Genomic DNA, 24,684 nt, shown 5'->3' with positions numbered 1-24,684 from the left:
GTGCACGCTTCTGTAGAATTCTGCAAACTGTCTTCAACTCTGTTGTCAGCCCTTGACAATTGTTTTAAATAAAAATGTTGCAATAAACGTTTTCGGTGTTGCTTGTTTTACTCTATGAATGTAATTGTTTTCCCATGTGAAGCAATGCATAAAGATGCACTTTATTTTTTATTCCTGCTTGAATTTCAGTTTAACATTTTCAGTGTAATGCTGTCATCATTCCGAAATTAAATTTATATTCATGTAAAAATGTAAATAGTTTTAACTTGTAGAACAATTTAAATCGTAACACCAATTGATGTGTGTGGAAATATTATCAGTGCAGTTTATGAAAAGAATGTTTCATTGTTTAGAACGCATCACCTCTGTGTCTCATGATTAACACTTGAAAATTGTGTAAAAAGTGTGATCGATATGTGTCGTGTTTGATGGCACTTCATGAATTTTCGGGCAAAAGCATAGCACAAATTACATTTCCTATGACAATATCTTCTATCGATTATTATCACCGGTTATTACCCACTCACAGTTGGGCAGACTTCCGCATTTGGCACTACAGTATTGCCCATTGTCCGTTAGAAATTCCATTACCATTTCTACTTTTGTCCCGATTTTATCAGCTGCATCTTAACTCACACCGGGTTTTTTTTCCCCAAGGCCTGTGATGTTTCTAATTCAGATTAATTCTATACCCCATTCTCTCTCTTGTATGCACTCTGAACTTGGTGACCCACGTTCAATTACCGGTCATGAGTAACATCAGTGGCATAGAGAGGCCTTCATCGGTGGCGCCACGGTGGCGAGATGTTAACTACTGTACCTTGCCTGGTATATAGGTTGTGGGTTCGATCCCGACCCTGACGCCTGTATATTTGGAGTTTGCATGTTCTCCCCGTAGTTGTGTGGATTTTTCTCCAGGTCCTCCAGTTTTTCGCTCCACATTTAGAAACATGCGTTTAGTGTTTGGCTGCTTTAAATATCCACATGATAAGCCACTTAATTGGGCTATAATTTGTGGCCAGGTCGCTTCTGAAAAAGAGTTATATAGCTCAGTGGGACTTACCTGGTAAAATAAAAATTGTCTAGTTTTAGTTTCATCCATTGGGTTACAGGGAATACAATATATGGTTGCCTTTAAATATACACACACACTTGGTTGTCATAGAATAAAGAGCATTTGGATGATGATTTTATTAGTAAGCCAATTTAAGAAACCATAGAATAAAACAGAAAACAAGTGAAATCCACAATTAACACATTTTTTTATTTTTAATAAACCGTTTTAATTGTTAAATTGACATGTTCAGTTTCAGTGGGGAGATGAAAATTTAATCTCATCTGTAGTTGGTCATTGCTTATATATCTCCACCTCATAACAGCCTAATGGTAAACTCCACATGCAGGCTAACTGCAGAATGTGCCGTTAGTTTACACTTGTTTGATGAATTACAATAGATGCCCCACTCTTTAGCTAAAGGCCCTTTTTCTGTACTGTAATTACAAGTCATTACAGCATTTAAAGGCCTTTGTGTAATTAATTACAGCAAAAGTACATGTATTACGTGTCACCAGCAATTCGTGCATTTAAATAGACTAAATTATTGTTGTACTGCTCCAAAATGATATAGAAAATGCATAGAAAATTAAAACAGGTGTTATAGTTCAAATTTGTATAGATAACACTTTTAATGCAAGTGATATTTCGCTATACATCACTGTATTCCAAAGGAAACACTATACAGTACATAAACTATACATATCAGTATCATAGGCTAATTGGTTCTTTGAAAATGTCAAGATTTATCGGCACAATTGGACGAAACAAATGCCCTCTAAAGATGTTAGCTCTATTAACCATGTCCAGCCAAGAAGAAGTGCTTGCATTCCTTTTGCCAGAATAGACTATATACCACAGTAATAACAACGGAAACGGTGAGTTAAGATAACATGCGGCAGCATTAACATTTACAATGTAATTATATGCAACTTTGCCAGGTAATATTGTGCATATTACGTGGAAATAAAGTTTAAATTCCACAGCGAATAAGTGAAATAGAACATAGTTTGTTGGTCAGTTGTGTTTTTACATGTGACATTCTTTTCACAAGTGCTAAAATACTAAATGCTGTGGTGTTAGCCATCATCTTGTAGCCAGGCAGCTGTTTCTTCCAGCAAGTTTTCCATCTCCTCATATTCATTGGATAGACTAGAATGCTGCATTTCTACAGAATCGTCTGAATGTATTGTTTTAGCTTTCACAAGCTCCTCTGGACTGTCCTCATCATTTTGAAAGCTCTCTTCGTGAAATGAACGTTGTGTGTAAGGCTGCAAGCATATCGGAAAAATACAGATAATCTTAATAACGTAATGTTTATATAGCTAATTTAAGACTTCAAATGTAGTTAAATGTCAGCACGTCACTGAACAGGTATTCTTCATCAGGTTATTTCAAATGTGTATGCATTCTCCATAATAAAGTACCATTAATGCATTTTACAGGAATGATATGCAAAAAAATGTAGAACCTGACTATCACATGTCTTTTTGTCGATCATATTTTCATTCAATACATCCACCTCCATGAGCAAGTGATATGTTTCTTGCAACATTTCTTCACCTGTGCTGTTAGAACCTTTTGGTTGAAATCGTAAAAAAACACATCAGTTCATTCATTACATTCAAGTGACAGTTTGCAGCAAAAAAAAAAGTAGACCATGAATTCAATCCTGGTACACACTCATGGATATATGTGCAAAGACATAAATTGCTTATATGGTATAGCAAAACCTGTCAAAGCTGGACTCTAGTACATTGGAACTCAGGGCAAGCTAGGAATACCCAAAACAAATATTAAAAGCTTCAACCAAAAAAAATCCAACCCGAACACTGTTCCTTCGCAAATGAAACGAGATCTAGTAGGAAACGGAAATTGCATACTGTACTTAAATGTTGTACAATATAGATTCTGAAATCCGTTTCCATGGATGCCATGTACTGTTCTTAGTGCTCTTACCCTAATTTTTTGTTACATTAACAAAAAGAATACAGTACATTATTTCAGCCTGTCAAAAGATTGCATAAGCCTTCCACATTCAGTGAACCTCACTCAGCCTACACCTGCTGTTTCAGTGATTGTGGAAAGGATGAAACCCTTTTTTATGATATTTTAAGCATTCATATATTCATTAGGTGTTTATTACATTGACATGTAATTGTACTATAATTGTAGCATTTGCTCATTAATAGTTTTCAGTTACCAGAATCAAGGCAATTAGTCCAGCTTCGAGAGATGTTCCTGTATTTTTTGTCTTAGAAATTGCATTAGCATGCCTTTGCATTCCCAGCCTTCCTTACCTGTAAAGTGACATAAATGTAGTCTTTCTTCACAGGGTATTGATATCATTTCATTCGCTTCTTTTAGTGCTGTGTTCAGCCAACCCCCGTTTCTGGCTTTAGAGGGCACATTCTGAAAGATGGCAGTGTTTAGATAAAGTAGAGTACACATTTAGAAAAAATAGAATTCAGGGATCTCACTCAGTGTGTGCTTGCATACCTTTAGTTGAGAAAATGGTTCCATTTGTTGTACGTTAATCCATTTTCTACTCCGTGGTTGACCAAGGTATTCCACATGATAGCTGACATCGTTATGTTTTCGGTTCATATCCTTGCCATTGTCTGGGTCTGGACACACAACAGCTGGCCATCTGTAATATAACATTGGCTAATTAACATCAATTCATAATCATTAGTTCCTAGCACATTCTGGGACTGTGCATTTTTCTTAACCTTCATAAAATGTTAAACATCTGATAAAGATGTTTTTCAATAAAATACATGTTTCCACAATCGGAAAATCATTATTAATCCAATAATGGATGACGGCCTCCTCAATCCATTACCATCTCTCAGTCTTGTGATGTCATAATACATCTATCAACTGCACATAAACTAATTTATTCACTCCGTCTCCTTGGTGAAAGTCCTCTTATGCTGCCACTGTCATTCGTCTCAACCACTGGCCGTGAACCCTTCGAACAACGTGTCCTACCTAAACCCACATACTTTTTCTTGAAGGTCAAAATTACGCCTTTAACTTGCATATTCCCTAATTCACGTCTTCTGTTTTCTGTATATTCATTAAATCCAATGCATGCATCTTTGTTTACTTTTCATTCCCATAAAACATTTAAACATTTACAAAGGTTGTTTTCCCAATAATATACAAAATTTACAACAGCATTTGGAATTAATACATTAGCAGTTTTATGTTATTAAATAGTTTAAGCAGTGTTACTACTCTTGCATAAAATATTATCTACATATTTCAGCACTGAAAATTACAATAGTTATATTGAAAACCGAAATTATCATGTGATGCTATATTCATTTAAAAAAAGAAAGTGAGAAATATCATGTCATTATATCGCCCAACAACAAAAGTTTGAATAACCAATAACTGAAAATACATATTTTAAAACAAACAAAGAAACGTGACACTGTCTTGTTGCCAATAATCTCCTGAATCTCTCTCATGACTAGCAGACCTCGACATTGGCATTTAGCTCCTAAACATATTTCAATACGCAAGAAAATAACCACGGATAACCCTTACCGTGGATAGCCTGTCATTTTCGCCCACACGAGGCTGCCCGTTTGGTAATTATGAGAAAACACCACTTCCAGGCCGTGGCAGGTGAGCTCCTCACTGCTGGGGTAGGGTTCTTCAGGGTCCTCACAGGAACTGTGGGAAATGTCGCCGTTCATGTGGCAATACCATGGCAGCTCGACCGCAAGGGACGCCATCTCCTTGACCGAGATGGACCGCCACTTCTGACATTCCAAGTGCTCACACTGCACCCAGGCCAAGTCCTCCTCTTTCTCTTGGTCGCCAAGCCCCTTGCTTCTCCTTGAAGAGTTGTACTGCAGCGACAAATGTGACACACACTACCACGATTGGTTTGCCACCTGTCATGGTTTGACAAGGATCCTACTCTTTTTGAGGTAGTAGCTGTCCTGAGTAATCTGTAAATCCTCCCGGATTATAAAATAATGAAGTCCCAGTTTTTGTAAATTACACGTAGTTCTCTCTTCCGGTATTATAAGATAATATTTCCATAATATGTCCCTGTTTTTTGTACCTCAAGAGGTGGCAACCCTAGACCACGGCTTTGTGAGCACCAGGCACTGATAGAAGATGCTATATATCTCATTATTGCAGGTGGATTATTATAAACATGTTAATGACGAGCAATAATTCAGGGGTAGTCCCGACAGTGACCTGACAATTCCCTCGGGGCCACCAGTGAGGTATTGCAATCTTGTAAACAGATGGAATGGTGAGTGCACAATTGTGAAGTCGTTTTTACATTCGTTTTTTTTTTGCTTTATTTTTAAGTTAATTATGCTGTCGGTGGGTTCATATGCAATTAATGTACATGCAGATCGAACCTTAAGAATAAATACAGCAAGACATTTAAATATAGGCATACAATATGAACATTAAAATTATATTGAGGCGAATTAAGAAAATACTAAAGTACTATAGGAATTACAGGTTTCCCTCGATTTATGAACGTTCGGTTAACGAAATTTCACGTTAACGCAATTAACAAATTGTGGACACTTTTCGATTAACGAAATCGAATTTCCGCGTCAACGAATTGCACATGGCACGCACCACGAGATCATCAAACCAGAAGCACCCAGCCAGGCTGCGTCAACCATCCGCGACATTGTCACGGTATTCCTACAATGCAACAGCAAATGCCTCCACATCACTTTTCCAGTAATTCCAACACGCAGATCGTTAATGAGTTCCCTGAAAAGGTTCATTCTCTTTTTTGTTTGAAATCAATAATTACTCAATCGTTTACTGTTCATATTCTTTACATATTTGTTTCTGTATTGTGAAAAGGCATGCAGATGTAAATGTTTAGAATAAGAGTAGAGTTGAAATGACTGTCCGAAACACATCCCTAACGTTTTAGCATTAAATGAATGGGAAAAGCCATTCCGATTTACGAAATTTCGTTATATACGTGGAATACCTATATATATGTTTCCATCTATTATTGCAAACAGTTAAATGTAGCATTCCTCCAAGGATATATGGTAACGTTCAGTACTGTACAATACTTTTTGTCAATCCACTACTGGATAAGAACCTTCCACCCCGTCGGCTTATTTTTGTTTTGGGACCATAACCTCACCACACCGGTCAGTGAAGGCGGGGAGGAAGCACGAGACAAATAGATTTCTGCGGAAGGAGCTGGTAAGGAACGTTGGGTTGCTCGGTCAATGGCCAGGGTCAACGGCGGCGTGGTGTATTCCGCAAATATGCCCGACTGTGAGGGCGGGCACAAGCCGGTGTGAATAGGTTAAACGTTGAGTTTTATAAGGGCACCACGGGGTGACCAGCCCCTCCCCACCCAGCCCCACCCCTCCCACCCCCACCTAGCCCCTCCCCACCCAGCCCCACCCAGCCCCACCCTCCCCACCCAGCCCCTCCCCACCCAGCCCCTCCCCACCCTCCCCTCCCCACCCAGCCCCTCCCTGCACGACGGACGGACGAACACAATCATCCCCTGTGGGCTGGTGTAACCAGGAGGTTCCTACCAGTAATATAATTTGCTCTCCATAATAGATGTTATGTGGGTTAGATCGCGTAAATATATAAATGTGTCGTTAAAACCCGCCACCACCCGACACAGCGGTGTGTTGGAGAGCCAAGCCACAACATTTACCATCTGAGTACGACGATATTTGCTCTCTACTGCTGTACTGCCCTCTGCTGGCCACCGTGTAACCTTTGGACAAACCCATCCGAGTTCTGGCGGGCAGATTCCGGCCGATTTGGTCACACGCAGAAATAAAGTATTGAAGTAATGGTACAGCGTCTGAATATAACAATCTTGTATGAATAAACATTTTATTAAGATCGTATATAACCCCCTCCCACCCCCACAGAGCCCATTAAATGGCTTAATAACCTCGAAATACTGTACACGTATAATGTTGCCATAAGAAATAATAAGATCAAGATGCTGTGTTAGTGTGTATTTTGGCAGTGGCAATTACATTTGTAATGCATAATTATGATACCATCAGGCGTATTTGCAATTATTATTCGGGCTTTTGGAGCGATTACGTCACCTTCCGTTTGGCTGTGGCCATTGCCGAGACGTCGTGAACCTCACGCAGCGTTCGCGCCTCTCGCCCTGCACGTGACCCCCTCACCCTGCACGTGACTAACCCCCTCACCCTGCACGTGACTCACTTTGCACGTGACTAACCCCCTCACCCTGCACGTGACCCTCGCCCTGCACGTGACCCCCCCCGCCTTGCACGTGACCCCCTCACCCTGCACGTGACCCTCTCCCTGCACGTGACCCTCCTCACCCTGCACGTGACTCACTCTGCACGTGACTAACCCCCTCATCCTGCACGTGACCCTCGCCCTGCACGTGACCCTCACCCTGCACGTGACCCTCACCCTGCACGTGACCCCCTCACCCTGCACGTGGCCCCCTCTCCCTGCACGTGACCCCCCCCGCCTTGCACGTGACCCCCTCACTCTGCACGTGATCCCCTCTCCCTGCACGTGACCCCCACCCTGCACGTGACCCCCTCTCCCTGCACGTGACTCTCGCCCTGCACGTGACTAAACCCCCCCCCACCCTGCACGTGACCCTCGCCCTGCACGTGACCCCCACCCTGCACGTGACCAACCCTCTCACTCTGCACGTGACTCTCACCCTGATTCGCGACAAGGTGTGGTGATGATGGTGGTCGAGACTAACGACGGAGGGGCAGCCAAATGAGGGAAAGACGCCTGCCGGGATCGCTATTACCACGGAGACAGAGCAAATAGATCAGCTCATGTGCAGGGACGAGATGGATTGTGGCTTTTGGAAAGGCGTTCATACTCATTATAACCTTACATTGATAATTATTATTATAATGATTGCCTTAAAGTGGGTTAAAATCAACAAGTTTCAGATGTTCTTTTAATTTAACCTTGCTATAAATTAAGTCAGTAAAATCTATTGGTATATAGAAGTTTGTCCGACATGCAGCTTAGCTTGTTTTATGAGTTCACATTCACACTGCCATGTTACTTGTACAGTAAAACAAACATAGTATTGTGCTTTCCGTCCCGTTGCATTCTTTTCTCGCGGGAAACCGCATGGCAATGCGTCCTGTAGATTACTGTGGTACAACAAAGGGTCAACTTGGGAAGTGAAACTGGAACATAATCAGAATAGATTTACCCTTTCTGGCAATAAAACAGGTGTTAAGACGTTCAAACACCAAATATAAATCTACACAATTACATTTTGCAGCTGCTCACCCCAGCCAATAAATGCTCTGATAGTGCATTGTCTTTGTACTATTCGCCTTTTGGCGTTCTCTGGTCAGACACTGGTTAGACGAGGCCATACAGAAGGCTGTCTCTGGTGTAGGCCAATCAGTTTCAAAGACAATGCCATATATTAAACTAGCTTTACTACCCGGCTTCGCCCCGGGACTTGCATTCACCACGCCCGGCCGCCTTTGTCTCCCCAGTGGCAATGTTCGCACACCACAGCAGTTACTCGTTTGAGGCTGAGTCGACCAAGGGGAGGCCCAGGAGCGGTCGAAATAATGGTCATTGGTGTTGGCCGTGAGTGAGAATCGAACTCGGGTCGCCGGGTTCGACGCTTCCACGTGCGCGGGTCACGTGACAGATTTGACGTCAGATCACTTGCTGTGCAAAAAATATATGCATTATTTAGCTACCCGCCCCCCCCCAAAAAAAAAGAAAAACAAAAGTGTAATTTTATAATGTTGCATGGTGTACAGTCTGGCAAGCACCCACATGGCAAATTTCCAGTTTGTTGCATGTCGGGAAGTACGCTAAACATTTTGAACAGACACACATATTCACAACTTTGCCTTTTATATATACTGTATGGAGATATCAGAGAATGTTTTTTGCATGTTCACCACAAGTACGTGTGGTTAATGCAGATATGATTCCTTGCAAAAGGTTTCTATTTGGTGTTTGAATATCTTAACACATGCTTCATTGCCATAAAGGGTAAACCCTATTCTTATGTTTTCATATTATCAGGGCATGTTTGTTTGCATGTTCACCACAAATACGTGTGGTTCGTGCAAACTTTATTCCTTGCAAAAGGTTTCCATGCCTGTCAAAACTTTATCAATCAGTGCCTACCTTATTACAGACCAATTCGGACCTTAGTGGTCACCCTGTTGCCTTATAGATCTCAAAGTTCATCCTACAAAGTCCCATCACAAGGGAGAAACACAAATAAATAGACAAAAACATGTGCCCGTATTTAAACGGCTGTATGCCATATGCCTGTACAAGAATGTGGCTAAACCGGATGGATTGACAGGTATTGGTTTATATTTGGTGTTTGAACATATTAACACCTGCTGTTTCATTGCCATAAAGGGTCAAAACCTATTTAGAATTTTTTTTATATCTGGAAAATGCATTCTTACACGTTGTACATTTACCAAAACTTAGTCAATTGTAAGCGAGGCAAATGTACAGCAGGGGGAGCCACCAAGCAACGTTTATTTGTTTTATTCCTTTTTGGAATAAAAACAAATGAGACTAAAGTACCAGTGTCTAGCTGGTTTCGTGAGTTCTCTCTCACCTGGTTAAACTAATTCAGCTGACTAGCCAGGGACCGATAGTGAAGAATAAGAAAGGAGTTGGAGCCAAGGAATGGAGAGCCGGGCCACAAAGGAGATGGAGCGATGAATACAATCACCCAGATGTATTTTTTTTGTTAGATCGTGTAAAAGATAAATGTGTCGTTAAACCCGCCACCACCCGACACAGCCAATTAGTAAGGTTTGTCACGTAAACAGAAAACCAAAACACCTCTATTATGGATATTGGTCCCGAAATTACGTGTTAGACTGATTACGTGGTAAAATCGCCAGGAGGCGGCGGCGGTGACGGCGTGGGGAGGTGTCTTCATCCAGCAGTGGATTGGCCGTGAATGATGATGGACTCATCGGTATACGAGTCTATGGATTATACCTGACATCAAATGAATGACGGTATTCGTTATCTTCAAGGAAACGTGACAGACCGATGCGCACGTCTTCATAAACGGAAAACCAGCGTAGTCTGCGCGACCGCAACAAAGAAGAAATATAAAAAAAACTCCACTAACTTTCTCGAGAAGCCGTCTTCGCGGCGAGCAAGACCTCTCGACATTGGCATTTAGATTTTGATTTAAAGCTTTCGTGACTGCAGGGATTCATCTTCTTGGTTCTTTCGGTAAAGTCACGTAGAAGGGAAATAATAAAATAATAAAATTTTAACATAATAAGATACAATTCTCACGACGTTTCGGCCACAACTCATTCGGACGCTGTCTTTCCGACAGCCCTGTTCTTCACCTGAGGACGGCTGTTTGCGTTGTGGCCGAAACGTCGTGAGAATTGTATTTATTATGTTGTATTTTTATTATTTTATTATTTCCCTTCTACGTGACTTTACCGAAAGAACCAAGAAGATTGACATTTAGCTTCTAAACATATTGCTGCTGCTGCCACAGAATAGAACCTGACATCAAACACACCCTCTGCGATTGCCATCACAATCCGCACAAACTTGTTCATAGAAATCGAACGTGGCCGAGCGTTTCGAATTATTTTCGGTGCTGTTGTTCACAAGTTGTTTTGTGCCAATGTGTGCGTGTGCAAGTTCGTACGTTTTCGGGGTTGGTGGTATTTTTATTATTTTAAGGCCACGGGAAAATCCCAGCAATGACGAACTTTGGGGGCTGACGCTGACGCAGCACCGTACTCATGGGGCTAAAGGCGCACTAAAAAAAAGAAAATCCAAAACCACAACGTGGCCGATTTCTGAGCGACGAGGACTTTTGTTATGCTCTAAAAATCGATACGGCGTGGACAAACACGTGTAAGGTAATGGCTGATGATTGTCAAAATGTACTCACATCACTATGCGTGCTATTGTAATGTATAAGGGGAGCGAGAATTCACTGGCATCGCATACCTGTCAACCCCTTATCAGTGCCAACTTATCACAGACCAATTCAGACATTATTGGTCACCCCGTGGCCTTATAAATCTCAACGTTTATCCTACAAAGTCCCATAGCAAGGGGGAAACACAATAAACAAATAAATGTCCTATTGAGACGGCTGTACGCCGTATGGACTCGAAAACTCAATTTCCATGTACAAAGCTACGGGCAGCCCGTGTGGGTTGCCAGGTATGTCATCGTCAGCCACGTTAAACGCCCATCATGCATTCAGTGAAAGCCATGTAAGGTGGTAGTAGTAGGTTTTTACCCTTTTAAACTGGTACAAAACTGACACCTTTATTCAAGGCATCATGTTTGCAATGACCACAACACAAGTAGTCAAAAAAGCAAACAATGCACTGTGTTTGAGTTGTACGCCTTCTGGTGTCATCTGGTCCAACACCAATGGGGACTTAGGCTCTAAAGAAAGCCGTCTCGGGTGTGGACCAATCAACTTCAAGGACAGTGCATATTATTATCATTATCAGAGTTGCTTCTTTTTGTTTGCTTTTTTGACTACTTGTGTTGTGGTCATTGCAAAAATGATGCCTTGAATAAAGGTGTCAGTTTTGTACCAGTTTAAAAGGGTAAAAACCTACTACTATATTTTGCCACTGGTAAAAGAGATTGCATAGTGTCCATGTAAGGTGGTTCGAGATCAGTTTAGTTTTCACTTTCTCTGGGCTGCACATTTCGTCTGTTATTATTAACACAGCCATGATCGACCCGCGGCTGGATGAAGGCCTCCCAATCCCGTAGCCATCCAAAGACATCTAAACCTCGTGATGCATCTGCACACAAGATAATGCCATCGTTCCGTCTCCATGGTCCACGTGCTCTCTGGCTCGTCCCCAACCATCGGCTGTCACTCGACTATTATTTATTCTTGACCATAGGCCATCATCCCTTTCTAGCAACGTGTACTGCCCAAGCCCACTTGCTGTTTCTTCATAATAAAAAAAGAGAAATAAAATAAAGAGACAGAGAGAGAGAAGAAAGAGCGATTGGGTTGTATTCGCTGCGCGTTGTTTCGACAGCGTGCGGTAATCACGTGTTGACAACCGCGGCCTCCTGCCAAGCCCATGAGCAGGAAGCGACGCATCCAGATGCCCTCTCGCACACGCGAATGCTACAATTTTCATGGAGAAGGGGGTGATTTATTTTTTGCTCACAACAACAACAAAAACACGTACATACGCGTGGCCGTTGTCGCGGTGTTTTTTTTGTTTTAATCGTCGTACGAGTTGCGTAACGATGAACGGAGGCCGAAATTGAGCCTGGGCGATCCAGCGGCCGTCACCACCGCCGCCATCTCCACTCTCAATTCTCCTCTCGTGTGAGTTGCACGTCGCTCGTGGCTGGAAACTCGCTCACACCGCGGGTGATTGTGTGTGGGGCGTGGGGGGGAGGGAGGCCCAGGGCCTGGCTGAGTTGTCACGGAGCTGAAGGTAAAAGAAGACGACGAAACGGCTGTGGCATTTTGGGGGTTCGCGGCCGTCCACGACTGTTGGGCCCTCTTTGCGCAATTCTGATCGAATGGACCCCGTGGGGTGTAATCTGTTTGCTATAACATTTAAAATAAATACTGTTAGCGAGATGTGCCTCTCAAGTTTGGTCAGGTTGTGGTGTAGATAACCTTTGATAAAGCATACACGAGCGACTTTTAAGTCGAGAGTGGCGGGGTATGGTCAAATAACACACAATCTGCGGGGAGGCACTCATCCAGCAGTGAATTGACACGGGGGCTGTACGTGAGCCACTATTGCCCTGAAATAGTTGCGTGGCCATACGCAATTTGTGGATTTACTTATGAAATAAAATCTCCAAATGCTGTGCTCGTGTAGGAATTGAATCGATTATGGCACTTTCGGGAAAAGTGGAAGTGATGTGTTGCTCATATGAGCACTAATGTTAACAATTCTGAGCGAAGTAGTGGAAATTCCATATGCCTTAAGTCTCCAGCGGACGACCACTGTTGACTTCCCCACAAAGTGGTCCTCCACAGTACTTGTGTCGACCCCGGAGAAGATGATGGTCCGAGTCATTCACCTGTACCTCGATTGAGAACTCATGACCTTCCGACTTGCAAGCCGCTGGCCGGATCGAAGATAAGGAAATGAGTAATGCACGGTGTAGAATGTACAAAAAAAGGTGTCGGAAAATGTTTTAAGGTGTCTTGATTCACCTTACGTCTGTGTTGCATAGCTTATGCCATCTTTATATCGATCTGTTTTGCAAGAAATGATGTAAGTGTCTCACAGCAAGTTACATTTTTACTCGTACAAAGTCGACTTCGGACTGCTTTGTTACGACCTTGGCCAAACAACCTGACCGACTGTTCGTACTTTGCTAATCTTAGGGATTTTTTAAATTAACAAAGCCTCTTCTGTTCCTTAGAATGTTTGTAGTTGAGAGTTACTATAATACAGAATAAACTTACTGATAACGGTGTATGGTACACATGGAGTATTCAATGAACTTTTAACTGTGAAATATCACCTTTTAAACCCTTGAATTATTTCATGTTAATGACCTATCAATCCGTCAACACCCGTTTTACTCTACTTCGTGGGTTTTCGCAATTGTGCTATATATATCACTGTGGTGTGTTTTCGGGTTGTATAGTGTTTTCCAGCATTATGTCCGACGTTTTGCTGACAATTATGTTTCTGCTCATGCCACTTTTTTAAGCCAGGTCGACTCCTGGTGTCTGCCAATGCGGTCAAGTAGTTATTTAATTTACGTTTTAAAACTAAAAGTAATAATGTAAATAGTTACTTGTGTTATTTTAAGATACGGCACCGTCCTGCCCACTCCACCGGAGCGTCATCAATTGGAGAACTTTATTTTCTCGTACCTATCATGTTGATAATTACAACGATAATATGTGTTCTGCCCAGGACACTGCTTTTCCTCATTGAGCACAAAACGTTGAGGAGGGCTTGCTTGAGAAGACGAGAGGGTCTTCACCGGCACCATCATGTTAGAGAGCCAGAGCAGCTCGGACGATGACATCTCCATCCTCAGCCAGACTGAGCTAGAAGGCGAGAAGATGGAAGGGTCATCTGGCATGGAGCCTTTGCGCCTACCCATGCAAGTTCCAGCACCATCACAGGGACTCTCGCATAGGAGTGAGTCCGAGGACAGGCTGGGCTCGCATGGCGCGCTGCTGGTGGCATACGGAGATCTCAAGACTCGCCTGCAGCAGTCCGAGCGAGAGAACCAGTTCCTGAGACAGACTGTGCGCACGCAGGACATCAAGATTCGTCAGTTGGAAAATCTGCAGCAGGTACACCGCTTTACGCGTGCACGATCAAACGCATATGTGTTGGATAGACCAAGAAGGGTTCTCTAGTTTTGTTCCTCGCCCTGTGTTAAAAGCGTATTGGTAAATTGATAGATTTGGTCAGTGTCCTATAATCCTGTCCTTATCACCCACCATGGTCTTTTTTCATGTTCATTTATATCCATATGAATGCAGATGAAGTCATTATAAGCTGCACATGCCTGATGATTGGGAAGCATGTCCCGTATGTCCGAGAAAACGCTTCATTTAATCATCAAGAGTCTGACCTTTGTGGGTTGCTCGGACTGGAATATGGGAAACTGCATTAGACAATTGTTCATTGGTATAGCATTTTGTCTGATTTGTTGATGAGAAAAAATAATAAATATTGGGATAAGGGAGGTGTGGGAACTTTATTTAAATCATGTTAGTAAAAATCTAATGCTTGCCATAATTATTGGCATTGTGATATTGTTGGTATTTTTTTCATGTAATCTTATCAAGACCCATTTTGTATTATTAGACAAATAGTTCATGATGTATCGTAGTAGCATTGTCCTGGGGAGAGCATACAAGTATGTGCCTGCGTAGATATTTTTACAAACAAGGAAATACAGTACAGTTGCAGCGTCATCATACATTGCGACATAGCCTATGCTACATTTGAACAAAAATGTATTCTGAAATTCTTGTAGGGGAAGAATGGAATGGTATCTGGCGATGGAAAAAATGGTCATGTGAGTGAGCAGTTAAACAAGGCCTACCAAGCATATCATGATAACTGTTTGGAGAAGAAAGAGATGTTTAAGAGCCTGCAGGCAAAGGTAAAGAAAGCATGCTGCATGTAGTTCATTTCATACCGAAATATATATAAAGGAGCACATGGATGAGATAACATATTCACATTGTATAATGATGTGCAGCGCTTTATCAATCCACTCCTGTATGAAAGCCCCCCTTCGTCTTGGCAGTCACAGGGGATGTTTGGCTACACTGCACACTATTCCAAGTGAGTTGGTGAAGGTGGGCACTCAAGGATCGGTTCGGATACCACTCACAACTGATCTTAGCCATGGTCAGGAATTGAGCTCAGGTTTCCAGATTCATAGAACAGTGTGCGAATCGCCGTGCCAGTTTTCCAAAATTAGAGACATATGCAAGTTCGAGCCATCAAATTGACTGCTAAGAACAGTAATTGGGCAGAACAATTTGCTAGAAAGGATGATAGCTGGTGCTCGGGACTAATAGCAGTGGCAACCAAAGAGGGAAGAATCCCAAAAGGACGTCCACCAAAGAGATGGAGTGAAGAAATCAGCCCATGTGCAGTTGATATATGGTTTATTACATTATAAGACTGTGGGCGATGGTAATGGCTTGGGGAAGCCTTCATGCAGTCGTGGATTGAATGGCTGGTGATGATGCAGTGCAATGGATTACCAGATATAATACACTTTGTACACCCACATATATGATTTGGATATCATGATTGGGAGGAGTGTAGACTGAAAATATGTACTTTGAATACAAATTAGAAATTAAAACTAGTTTTATTGTGTGGAGAATAGATCATGTTCAGACCCAGACCTTTGATACCTTAATGTTTATGGTTTCTCCATGGAAACAAGACTCGGTCCATTTAAGACATTTAAAATATGAAATGTTTATAACCAGATTAAATTTGACTTTTGCAAAGTATTGTTCCATGCAGTTATGAAATACTGCAATCTATTTGGTATCTGTCGTCCTAACAGTGGTGACACATACACAACATACACCTATTCTCAACACGAGTGTAAAGGTTATAAAAATGCTTTCTCAACTGTGAGCCAAAGAATAACCCTGTTTAAACCATTTTTCGGTCATTACCAAAATTACTCTCTTAAGCTCCTCATCGGGCCTTTTCAGTTATTTCCTTAATGGCACTTAGCTGACGGTACACATACATAAATGGCACCTTGTCTCGTTGTGCTCAACATCAAGCTTCCCTTTGTAAGCCTTGAAACATGTGGTCTACAGCTGATTTTCCCAGGCACAATGTTACGTGTTAGCCATGACTGGCATGGATTTCAAAAGTACGTCTTTGATTTTGCCATGCTTTTTCAAACTGTAATGCTCCGCTGATGTGAATGGTTACGTGCAGTGCGCATGCAACTGTGTTTTTTATTTTGGAAATTATAAAATTGTCTTGCCTGTCCGCTCATTATTAAGTAGTGTATTCATCCATTCTTCAGTGAAATGACTGCACAGAGATTACTAGAGCAATGCACAATGGACTAAGTGAAAAAAATAACTCATTATTACATGTTTATGAGCTAATATACTAACATTCATAGATTGCATGTTAGCATTTAATACTGACCTGAACGATAAATGTTGTGGTTTCATTTAGTCTGAAGTAATGTCAAAGGTTAGCTGCAGGAAATCAAGGAAATAGGCCCTGTAAACACATCCACACCAAGCAAGCAGACTTTTATTTGCAAAGATTTCACTGTACTTAGTGCTAGATTTGTTAAACAATTAAGTGAAAGCAGTTTTGTAAACACTTAAAGTAAAGATTTAGCTAATAGTACATATAAAACTGACTTACATTTACTGGTTTTAAATGTTCACGTATTTATTTACACATGGACATTTTATATAAAAGTACAAATTGTGTTTGTTCATTTAAAAATGTAAGATTTTTTTTTTATTATACTGTCGCGTCAAATTGGAGTTGTCAGTGCTTGTGCATGCATCATGGTAAGCATATGCCATTGACAGAACGATGAGGTGGATGGTCTGCAGAAAAAAGTTGAGAGCCTGGAGATGGAGGTGGAGAAGACTGTTGAGCAGCTGCAAGCTCGGGAGGTAGAGCTCCTGCAGATGGTGACAGAGACGGAGACATTGAAAGGTGCGAGTTTACTCTCACTCAACACGGAACACTCACATGTCCAGCCTTCTTGTCAATTTACTGCTGGATGAGAGCCTTCCCATGCCATATAGGTCATGTTGGGTTATTTGACCATATTTCACCATGATTGTCAGTGCAGGTTAGTACAGGTGGGGAGCATCGACATGAAAGCATAGTTCAGTATTTTGGTGCACACCCCTCGGCTGCCCACAACCTTATTTGTTGTATAGCCTGCTTGAAATAGTCTTGTTTTTAAATTGTTGCTGCACATTGTGCATTCCTCCTTAATGTAGTGATGTGTGTATAGTATTCTTGCTGATGCAGTTTCAGATGTATGTATCCTCATACCAATTGTAACCTAATATTTTTTTAATCAATATACTATAAACAGTCATAGTAGCGCACACTATATTGGCATTACGCATGTTTTAAGTACTGTACTCAGTATGTGCCGTGTGTGTATGCAGTAAGGGACCAGCTGTACAGTCCCCAAACACAGGAAAGGTCTCTTCCTCTTGCTGCATCCCCTGAGGTGGACATGCATCGAGAGGTGGTGCATCAGAGCAAAGTGTGTGAGCTAGAGAGCAAGGTCAAGGAGCTAGAGAAATCTCTTGAGACAAGTCACAACAGAGAGTTACAGCTCACGGTAAGGGACATGCCAACACATCAGAAGAACTTTTGTCCTTGTCATGTTCTTATTTCTGTTGTCTTGTAACAATACAGCAAAAATGTTTGGTAACCGTTTTTTTTAGCATCCTTGTGCACATTATATATGTATATAATCACAATATGACCCACATTCTGAGTACATTATAATGTATATGTGCTTTGTCTTTAGCTAATTTCTATGACAATTACATCTTCTTAATATTACATTTGTTATAGGTAAGGTATGAAGACTCAGATCTACATTGCTGAAGCATTTGTTAGATGTACCACATAATTTCCTACATAGTGATATATACTATATATCAGAATGTGATTGTGAAAATATTGTTTTGCTCCTTGTGGTCTAAATATAACATTTCTTATTTGCAATTAGGAGCGACTCAAATTGCAGGTTCCTAACTCCTTTACAACTGAAATTTCACGAACAGATCAAGAATTCATCTCATCCAATAGGTAAAGTGAAAATATTACCAAATGGTGTGTTGCTAAAAACACGATGATGGTTACACAATTGTGATGGTTGTTTAATGGGCTACATCAAATGTAAAATAGTTATACATTTGCCTTATCTTCTAAATTATTCTACTTGTGTTCTTTTTTATAGTTTGACAGAAATGCAAGACATTTACCTCCAACTTTGTGAGGAGTTTTCTAAGTTACAGAAATTGGCAAAACGCCAATCAGGGCTGCTCCAAAAACTGGCAGCAAAGAAGCAAACATCTGGTTTCTGTAAGTACATTTGGAAACCTTGTGCATCCTCGCTATGCTTCACTTATACACTAGATGTTTGACTCATTCGTTTATTGCAATTGTGATGACAAAACAATTCTTTGTTTCTCCTGCCACAGCTCCATTACAATCCTCAGAAGAACCCCATTCTCTCATTAAAGTGGTTTTACCCAGCAACCATATAAATGCAGTTCATTACAGGAGTAAGAGCAATGTATCTGGAAAAGCAGACCCATTGCCCCTGGAAGACACATTCACTTTGATCAACCGAGGCTGTTCAGACAATGAGTCATTGCAGAGGTTAATCATACAGGTAACTTGTTTTTGCATCGGCGTATAAAAATGTGCCGAGTATTTTCTATGCACGCATCTTTTTAAAACATACTTTTCATATTTGAAAGGATGTATTGAATAATGAAACACCTTTTTTTAATTTCCTTCATTATTTAAATGTTCACCTTTTCTAATTAATCACTTTGCAGAATGTGCCCAGCATGTGTTCAGAGGAGACGGAAGCGGCGTGTGCTGTCTGTGGACAGACATTTCCCGCTGAGCTGAAGGAAGAATACAGAAAGCATTTTCAAGCTCATTTTGGGATCATGTGACCTCTTCCATTACAATTGGCTTGTTAACAACTTCGTGCCGGTCCAAAATATATAGATCACCGAAGGGGAAAAGCCACAAAATTATGCAATTCGTTATGAAAGTGCACTTTATTGGAGTCATACTATATGCATTGCAAATATAGTTGGATTTTGGTAATATCATGGTATAAAAGCAGACTTTCCACGAGAGGGCACTATTACACAACCCCATTGACATAAGTGCCGTATATTGTAACACCATTCCATTTAACGCTTCATATGGTGTGTTAGAACACCGTTGAATCATGTGAAACTGATTTGTAAATATTATTACTACACAAAGAGTGATAGATAAACGAGTAAATGTGTATGAAAACCTACAGTTGTGCTCGGTAATTTTACCATTGTGATTAGATACAACCTCTCAGCTTCCAAGTTCCAGCTGCCGCTTATTCTAAACAATTTTTTTAAACGTTCTGCAAACAGTAATTCTGCAGTCATCACACCATATGGTTTAAAAATGTACACTAATAGAAAGCACTGAAAAACACGTCATTCACTTATCACACTTATGCTTCAAAATAAATAAGACAAAGCAAAATTGTGTGCGTGTACATTTTTAGTGAATATCTGCTGCAGATAAGGACAATGTTGACCGTTCCTTAATGTATTTGTACAAATAGGATGAATACAGAGATATGCTGTAGTATGTGTTCTTGCTGTGCCATGAGAGTCCGGGAGGCTGGGGATTGAGGCAGACGCGCCAGCCTCATTAGGACGTGTCAAATCCGCCCAAGGCAACACAGACCACCCGTTGTGATCACAAGCCACCTTGTTCTACTCCAGCCAGACCGTACACTCCACATCTGTAGAATTTAATTGTGCTTATTTTGACTGTTCACTTTTTTGTCATCATGTGTGAATGTCATTGTACGGTGTGAAAAAATAATATTGGCAGATTTGGAGCACATATAAAAACGTAGCCTTTTATGACTAATGAAAATATGTAAATAACAGGACTCTTGATTCTACCAAATGTTGTGATTTGTATTATTATGTTATACCAGGTGTTAAAACAGCAATGAACAGCACTTGTTAATCAACTGCTGGATGACGGCCTCCCCACACCGCTGGTTGCGGTTATTTGAATTCCAGATATTAAAATACAGTAATGCCACAATAGACACTATTACATGTGATTACTTAGCAGTTTGCAACTGCAGAATGTTTATAGTATTTCTTGCCCACCGTGCAAGAAGTGTATTTTGGATTTGTTGAAGTACTCGCTTCCCTCGCATAACGCGTGACAGGCATTCTTGAAAAACAGCGCCAAAGTCGAATCGCGCTGTACGAATGCTATTTTCCCATAGACATGTTATAAGGGGGGAAGCGTTTCCAAAGAAAATGTAAGTAATTGCATTGTTTTCGCCCTGGATTTACAAAATACGTATAAATGTTATACTTGATCATTGTTTTTTTTTATCATATTTTGCTACTGGCAAAGGAGGTTCCAATGGTGTAAATGTTATACTTATTAAGTATTTTGTGCAATGTTAATATTAAGGAGTTTAATAAATCATATTGAAAAGATTACTACTTGCAAAGATTACTTAATAAGAAGTAACTTCAGGGCTTCTTGAAAAGGTTGGTGGGCTGCTTGCAGCAGCACGTATGAAAAAGGCAGGAGATCTAAGATGCTATGCCCAACCCTTGGCACTGGGCGCTGCTATGCCACGGTGACGCCATCAGAAATATTTGTTAATTTTTAATTTGTATAATTGACAATTGAAACTCAAAGCTGTGAAGTATATTCCTAAAATATGAATCGCGTAACTGCGAATTAGCGCAATGGGAGGGGCGGTTTATGCGAGGGAACGCCAGTACATCAGTTTGTTCTTCGAGATTTTACATTTCTATTCAGCATTTCATAAGGATGCTGTTATAGCATACAGACAATTATAGTAATATCTACATTAATTCGCTGGTATTTGGCTATGTAAATGTACAGTGCTGGTAACCATGTCCTTTACCGATACATTCTACTGTATTTCGGAAACGCACGTTTTGTTGTGATTTTAATATCAAGTTTAAGATCTGGATATCATGTGTTACGCTCATAACTAAGGGTTGATAGACATAACAGATGCTTTCCATATTTTAAGATCTTCAGCATGTCATTGAGAGCCCCTTTCAACTGCTCACATTTCAATCTTGGCCATGCTACTTGTATTTTAACCTCTTGTTTACACTTGTATACATGCAGGTTAAAGATGCAATTGAATTCACTTTGAGACATTGAATATGCTACTTGCTACAAAGTTTTTACGATGTTTGCCCCTTTTATGTGATGTTTCAGATATGTAGTCCGATACAATAAAACAATGCAATCGTGAATTTGTTATATACTCAAACAATTGAACTCAAGATCGTTTGTGTATTTGGAAACTACTAACTGTGTAGCATATCTTTAGACTTCATCTCCGTCAGTGGCGTAGTTGTGGTTGGCATGGGTCTTGGTGCAAGGAATACATTGAGAGCCCCTATCCAAATTTCCCCCTCTTGCGCAGCGCCTGAAGCCCATGGTCCGTGCGGCTCTTGTTCAGTTGCTGCACCACATGCACACAATATCTGTACCACCGGTAAGAGGTAACGATATCTATGGGTCATCACCTGCGTTGAGAGTTTTATTTCTGTGCACTGTGTTGTGATTGTGCTGGACATTGTCAGTTACTGGGTTCCCAGTTGTTAATTGGACTAAATGGTTAAGACAATTGATTATAATTGTATTTTATTTACTAATCACCTTCCATCATGATCTATACACTGCTAGATGAAGGCCTTCCCACAACTTTATATCCCTAAAGGTCCTGCAATGTTTTAAGCTCCTGCACATGAACGGATCTCATTCATCCATTTCCAGGACGGTTATCCTCTCGGGCTTATTCTCCCCTTAAGCTGCAATTCTGTTACTATTTTTGTACATCTGTCATCCCTCTCAACAATGTGTCTTGCCCACGCCCACTTTTCTCAATAGTCATTTTGATGTCTCTAGTGGTATAATCAGCACTGTGGAGGCAGTGATGGTGGATCACACATGTTGCAAAGCTCCGTCCGGTTCAGCGTCAAGGTGCCCCATACCCTGGCTCACCAGAAGGCAGTACAGCAAGTGAACTAATCGCCATCTGCTTCCATATGTACAGGGATAGTGTTGTCCCCTTGCGTGTGTGGGTTTTCTCCGAATGCTCCGGTTTACTCCCTTGTTTAAACATTCATAAACTTGCTGATATCTTAAAATAAAAACCCAGTGCATGGCCCTCGTGGAAAGAGTCCTACACAGCAGTGTGGCTCTCCTGGATAAACAAGTAGATTTCCAAAATGTTTAATGACGAACTCATATTTGTTCCGTGGTCCAAAGTGGCTCCTCCTCTATCTGTTCTGTGTCGGTGTATTCCCAGCATGCATCAATGCCATCAACCATGAATTTCGGCATTTGCATTGTATTTGTCGGTGTCCGTGTTTCTCATCTATTGTCACAATCAAGAGTCACGATTTAATAAAACAAACAATTGATTCTCTTATCGTTTAAACCATCTCGTTTGTATGGTTAATTACTGTAGACTATTTCGTACACGGTTCTATACGTGTATTGGTAGTGGATAGAAAAAACATTTATTTGAATCGTGGGTTAGAGTATGATTATGGTTATAAATGTACATAATCATCGCCCCCTGCTAGCAGACGAATACCCGTTTGCTGGGCACGTGCAGTCGTCACCTCTGTGACCACAGGGGCAGCTGCCACTGGGGGTGCCCTTTCGATCTGCAGAGATGACTGTCAAGTACACTGACGTGGTCGTAATAATAGATTTTAATCGATTTGTGGATACTATGTATGCTTGTTTGCTTAATATTTTTCACAAATTGTTTGGTGATACTGCCGTTCGCAGTGTGCCCAACCACAAATAGCAAAAAAAACACCCTCCGATCAAGTGCCATTTCTAGTTTCCTTTCAAGGCAACAGTTATTGAGGAACGTGCAAGAAGTTATTTTTAAGGTATAGTTTGAAAATATGATAACGTATTGTAAATACAGCACAGTAATCGATTTTCACACGCAATGATTCGAGAAGCGTGTGGTGAGTGGCAACATGTAGAGTACTGGGAATCGATTAATCAACGTTCATCCTACAGTCTCATCACAAGGGAAAAACACAAACAAAGAAAAATAAGAATAGGTTTTCCCCCTTTTTTCTGGCAACAAAACACCAAACTGAAACCTTTTATAAGGAATCAATCATATCTGCATGAACCACAATACTATCAGAATGCAAACAAAAAACATCTGTACGCCGTCTGGACCTGAAAACTCAATTTCCCTGTACATGAATATGGGTAAACCGTATGGGTTGACAGGTATGTAATAGTGGCGCGCATGGTAAATAATCGACACAATCTACGTATCTATCGTGAGAGTTACGATTAATTCACATCCGTGTACATGCCTGATCAATCCCACGTCCTGTATTTCAAATAACACACACGCACAACATATAACAATATCCCCACACCAACCGGTCTATTTCTATAATTCCTATCGCAATCCGGTCAATCGACTAATAAACAATGTGCATTTATGTATAGATGAATCATTAACGTGTTGAAAATCCGGGAGGCCAAAAAACAAGCGACAAAGTATGAAAAAAGATTCCTTGCAAAAGGTTTTCTACTTGGCGTTTGAACATCTTAACACCTCCCCATAGAGGTTAGTCAGTTTAACACGTAGGCTTTCGTGACCAGTATTCATAAGAGGTTTTTTGGGGTTAGATAGCGTAAATAAATTAATGTGTCGTTAAACCTGCCACCACCCGACACAACCAATTAGTAATAGGGTTTGTCACGTAAACAGAACACGCCAATTCGGTGTGTTGGAGAGCAAAGCCACAACATTTACTTGTGTCCCCTTCGAACGTGTAACGACACATTTATATATTTCCGCGATCGAACCCAACAAATAAAAACCTGTATTGTGGATCTTAACACCTGTTTTTTTTGCCAGAAATGGTAACAAAAAAACCCATTGTTTTAAAAACAATAACTATTTTTTTTATTTAAAGCTTTCGTGACTGCAGGGATTCTTATTCTTGGTTCTTTCGGTAAAGTCATGTAGAAGGGAAATAATAAAATAATATAATATATATTTTTATTTTATTATCTTGGTTTTTTCGGTAAAGTCACGTAGAAGGGAAATAATTAAACAATATAAAATATGATAATTGTTTTTTTACCCTTCTATCTGGCAACAAAACTGACACCTTTTTACAAGGAGTCATGTTTGCATAGACCGCAATAACTGCAGTCATAATACAAACAAAAGAACATAACTCTGATAATGTGCACTGTCCTTGAAGTTGATTGGTCCACACCCGAGACAGCTTTCCTTAGAGCCTAGTC

At 40.8% G+C, this 24,684-nt stretch overlaps 1 protein-coding gene and 1 long non-coding RNA gene across 3 annotated transcripts; one reads left to right on the top strand and one right to left on the bottom strand.

Moving 5' to 3' along the window:
• Positions 1-1,286: 1,286 nt before the first annotated feature.
• LOC144721158 (uncharacterized) lies at positions 1,287-4,965 on the bottom strand. Its single transcript, XR_013585846.1, has 5 exons — positions 4,613-4,965; positions 3,554-3,704; positions 3,355-3,466; positions 2,526-2,632; positions 1,287-2,325 (listed from the first exon to the last, which is right to left on the bottom strand). It is a non-coding gene; the product is annotated as an uncharacterized LOC144721158 (long non-coding RNA).
• A 7,163-nt stretch (positions 4,966-12,128) lies between these two features.
• Positions 12,129-19,836, top strand: LOC144720950 (5-azacytidine-induced protein 2-like). Of its 2 annotated transcripts, XM_078598144.1 has the most exons (9): positions 12,129-12,413; positions 13,978-14,366; positions 15,059-15,187; positions 17,124-17,253; positions 17,721-17,899; positions 18,296-18,375; positions 18,527-18,651; positions 18,771-18,964; positions 19,134-19,836. In XM_078598144.1, exons 2-9 carry the CDS (start codon positions 14,058-14,060, stop codon positions 19,254-19,256), a joined length of 1,269 nt encoding a protein of 422 aa, XP_078454270.1. In that variant the 5' UTR covers positions 12,129-12,413; positions 13,978-14,057; the 3' UTR covers positions 19,257-19,836. The 2 variants fall into 2 exon arrangements, with proteins under 2 accessions (XP_078454270.1, XP_078454271.1); XM_078598145.1 differs by lacking the exon at positions 15,059-15,187 and having other exon boundaries at positions 12,162-12,413.
• Positions 19,837-24,684: the final 4,848 nt, after the last annotated feature.

This window comes from Lampetra planeri, chromosome 10, assembly GCF_965212315.1.
Source record: "Lampetra planeri chromosome 10, kcLamPlan1.2.h2, whole genome shotgun sequence".
Lineage (NCBI taxonomy): Eukaryota > Metazoa > Chordata > Hyperoartia > Petromyzontiformes > Petromyzontidae > Lampetra > Lampetra planeri.
Note: the sequence above shows the minus strand (reverse complement) of the source record. Positions and strands in the feature narration are given on the sequence as shown.

Excerpts from the sequence above, each read along its gene's own strand:
- LOC144720950 (XM_078598144.1), top strand. The coding sequence starts at position 14,058 with ATGTTAGAGAGCCAGAGCAGCTCGGACGATGACATCTCCATCCTCAGC. Across the intron at positions 14,367-15,058 it reads AGTTGGAAAATCTGCAGCAG|GGGAAGAATGGAATGGTATC; the intron begins GTACACCGCTTT and ends AAATTCTTGTAG. Across the intron at positions 18,652-18,770 it reads GAAGCAAACATCTGGTTTCT|CTCCATTACAATCCTCAGAA; the intron begins GTAAGTACATTT and ends CTCCTGCCACAG.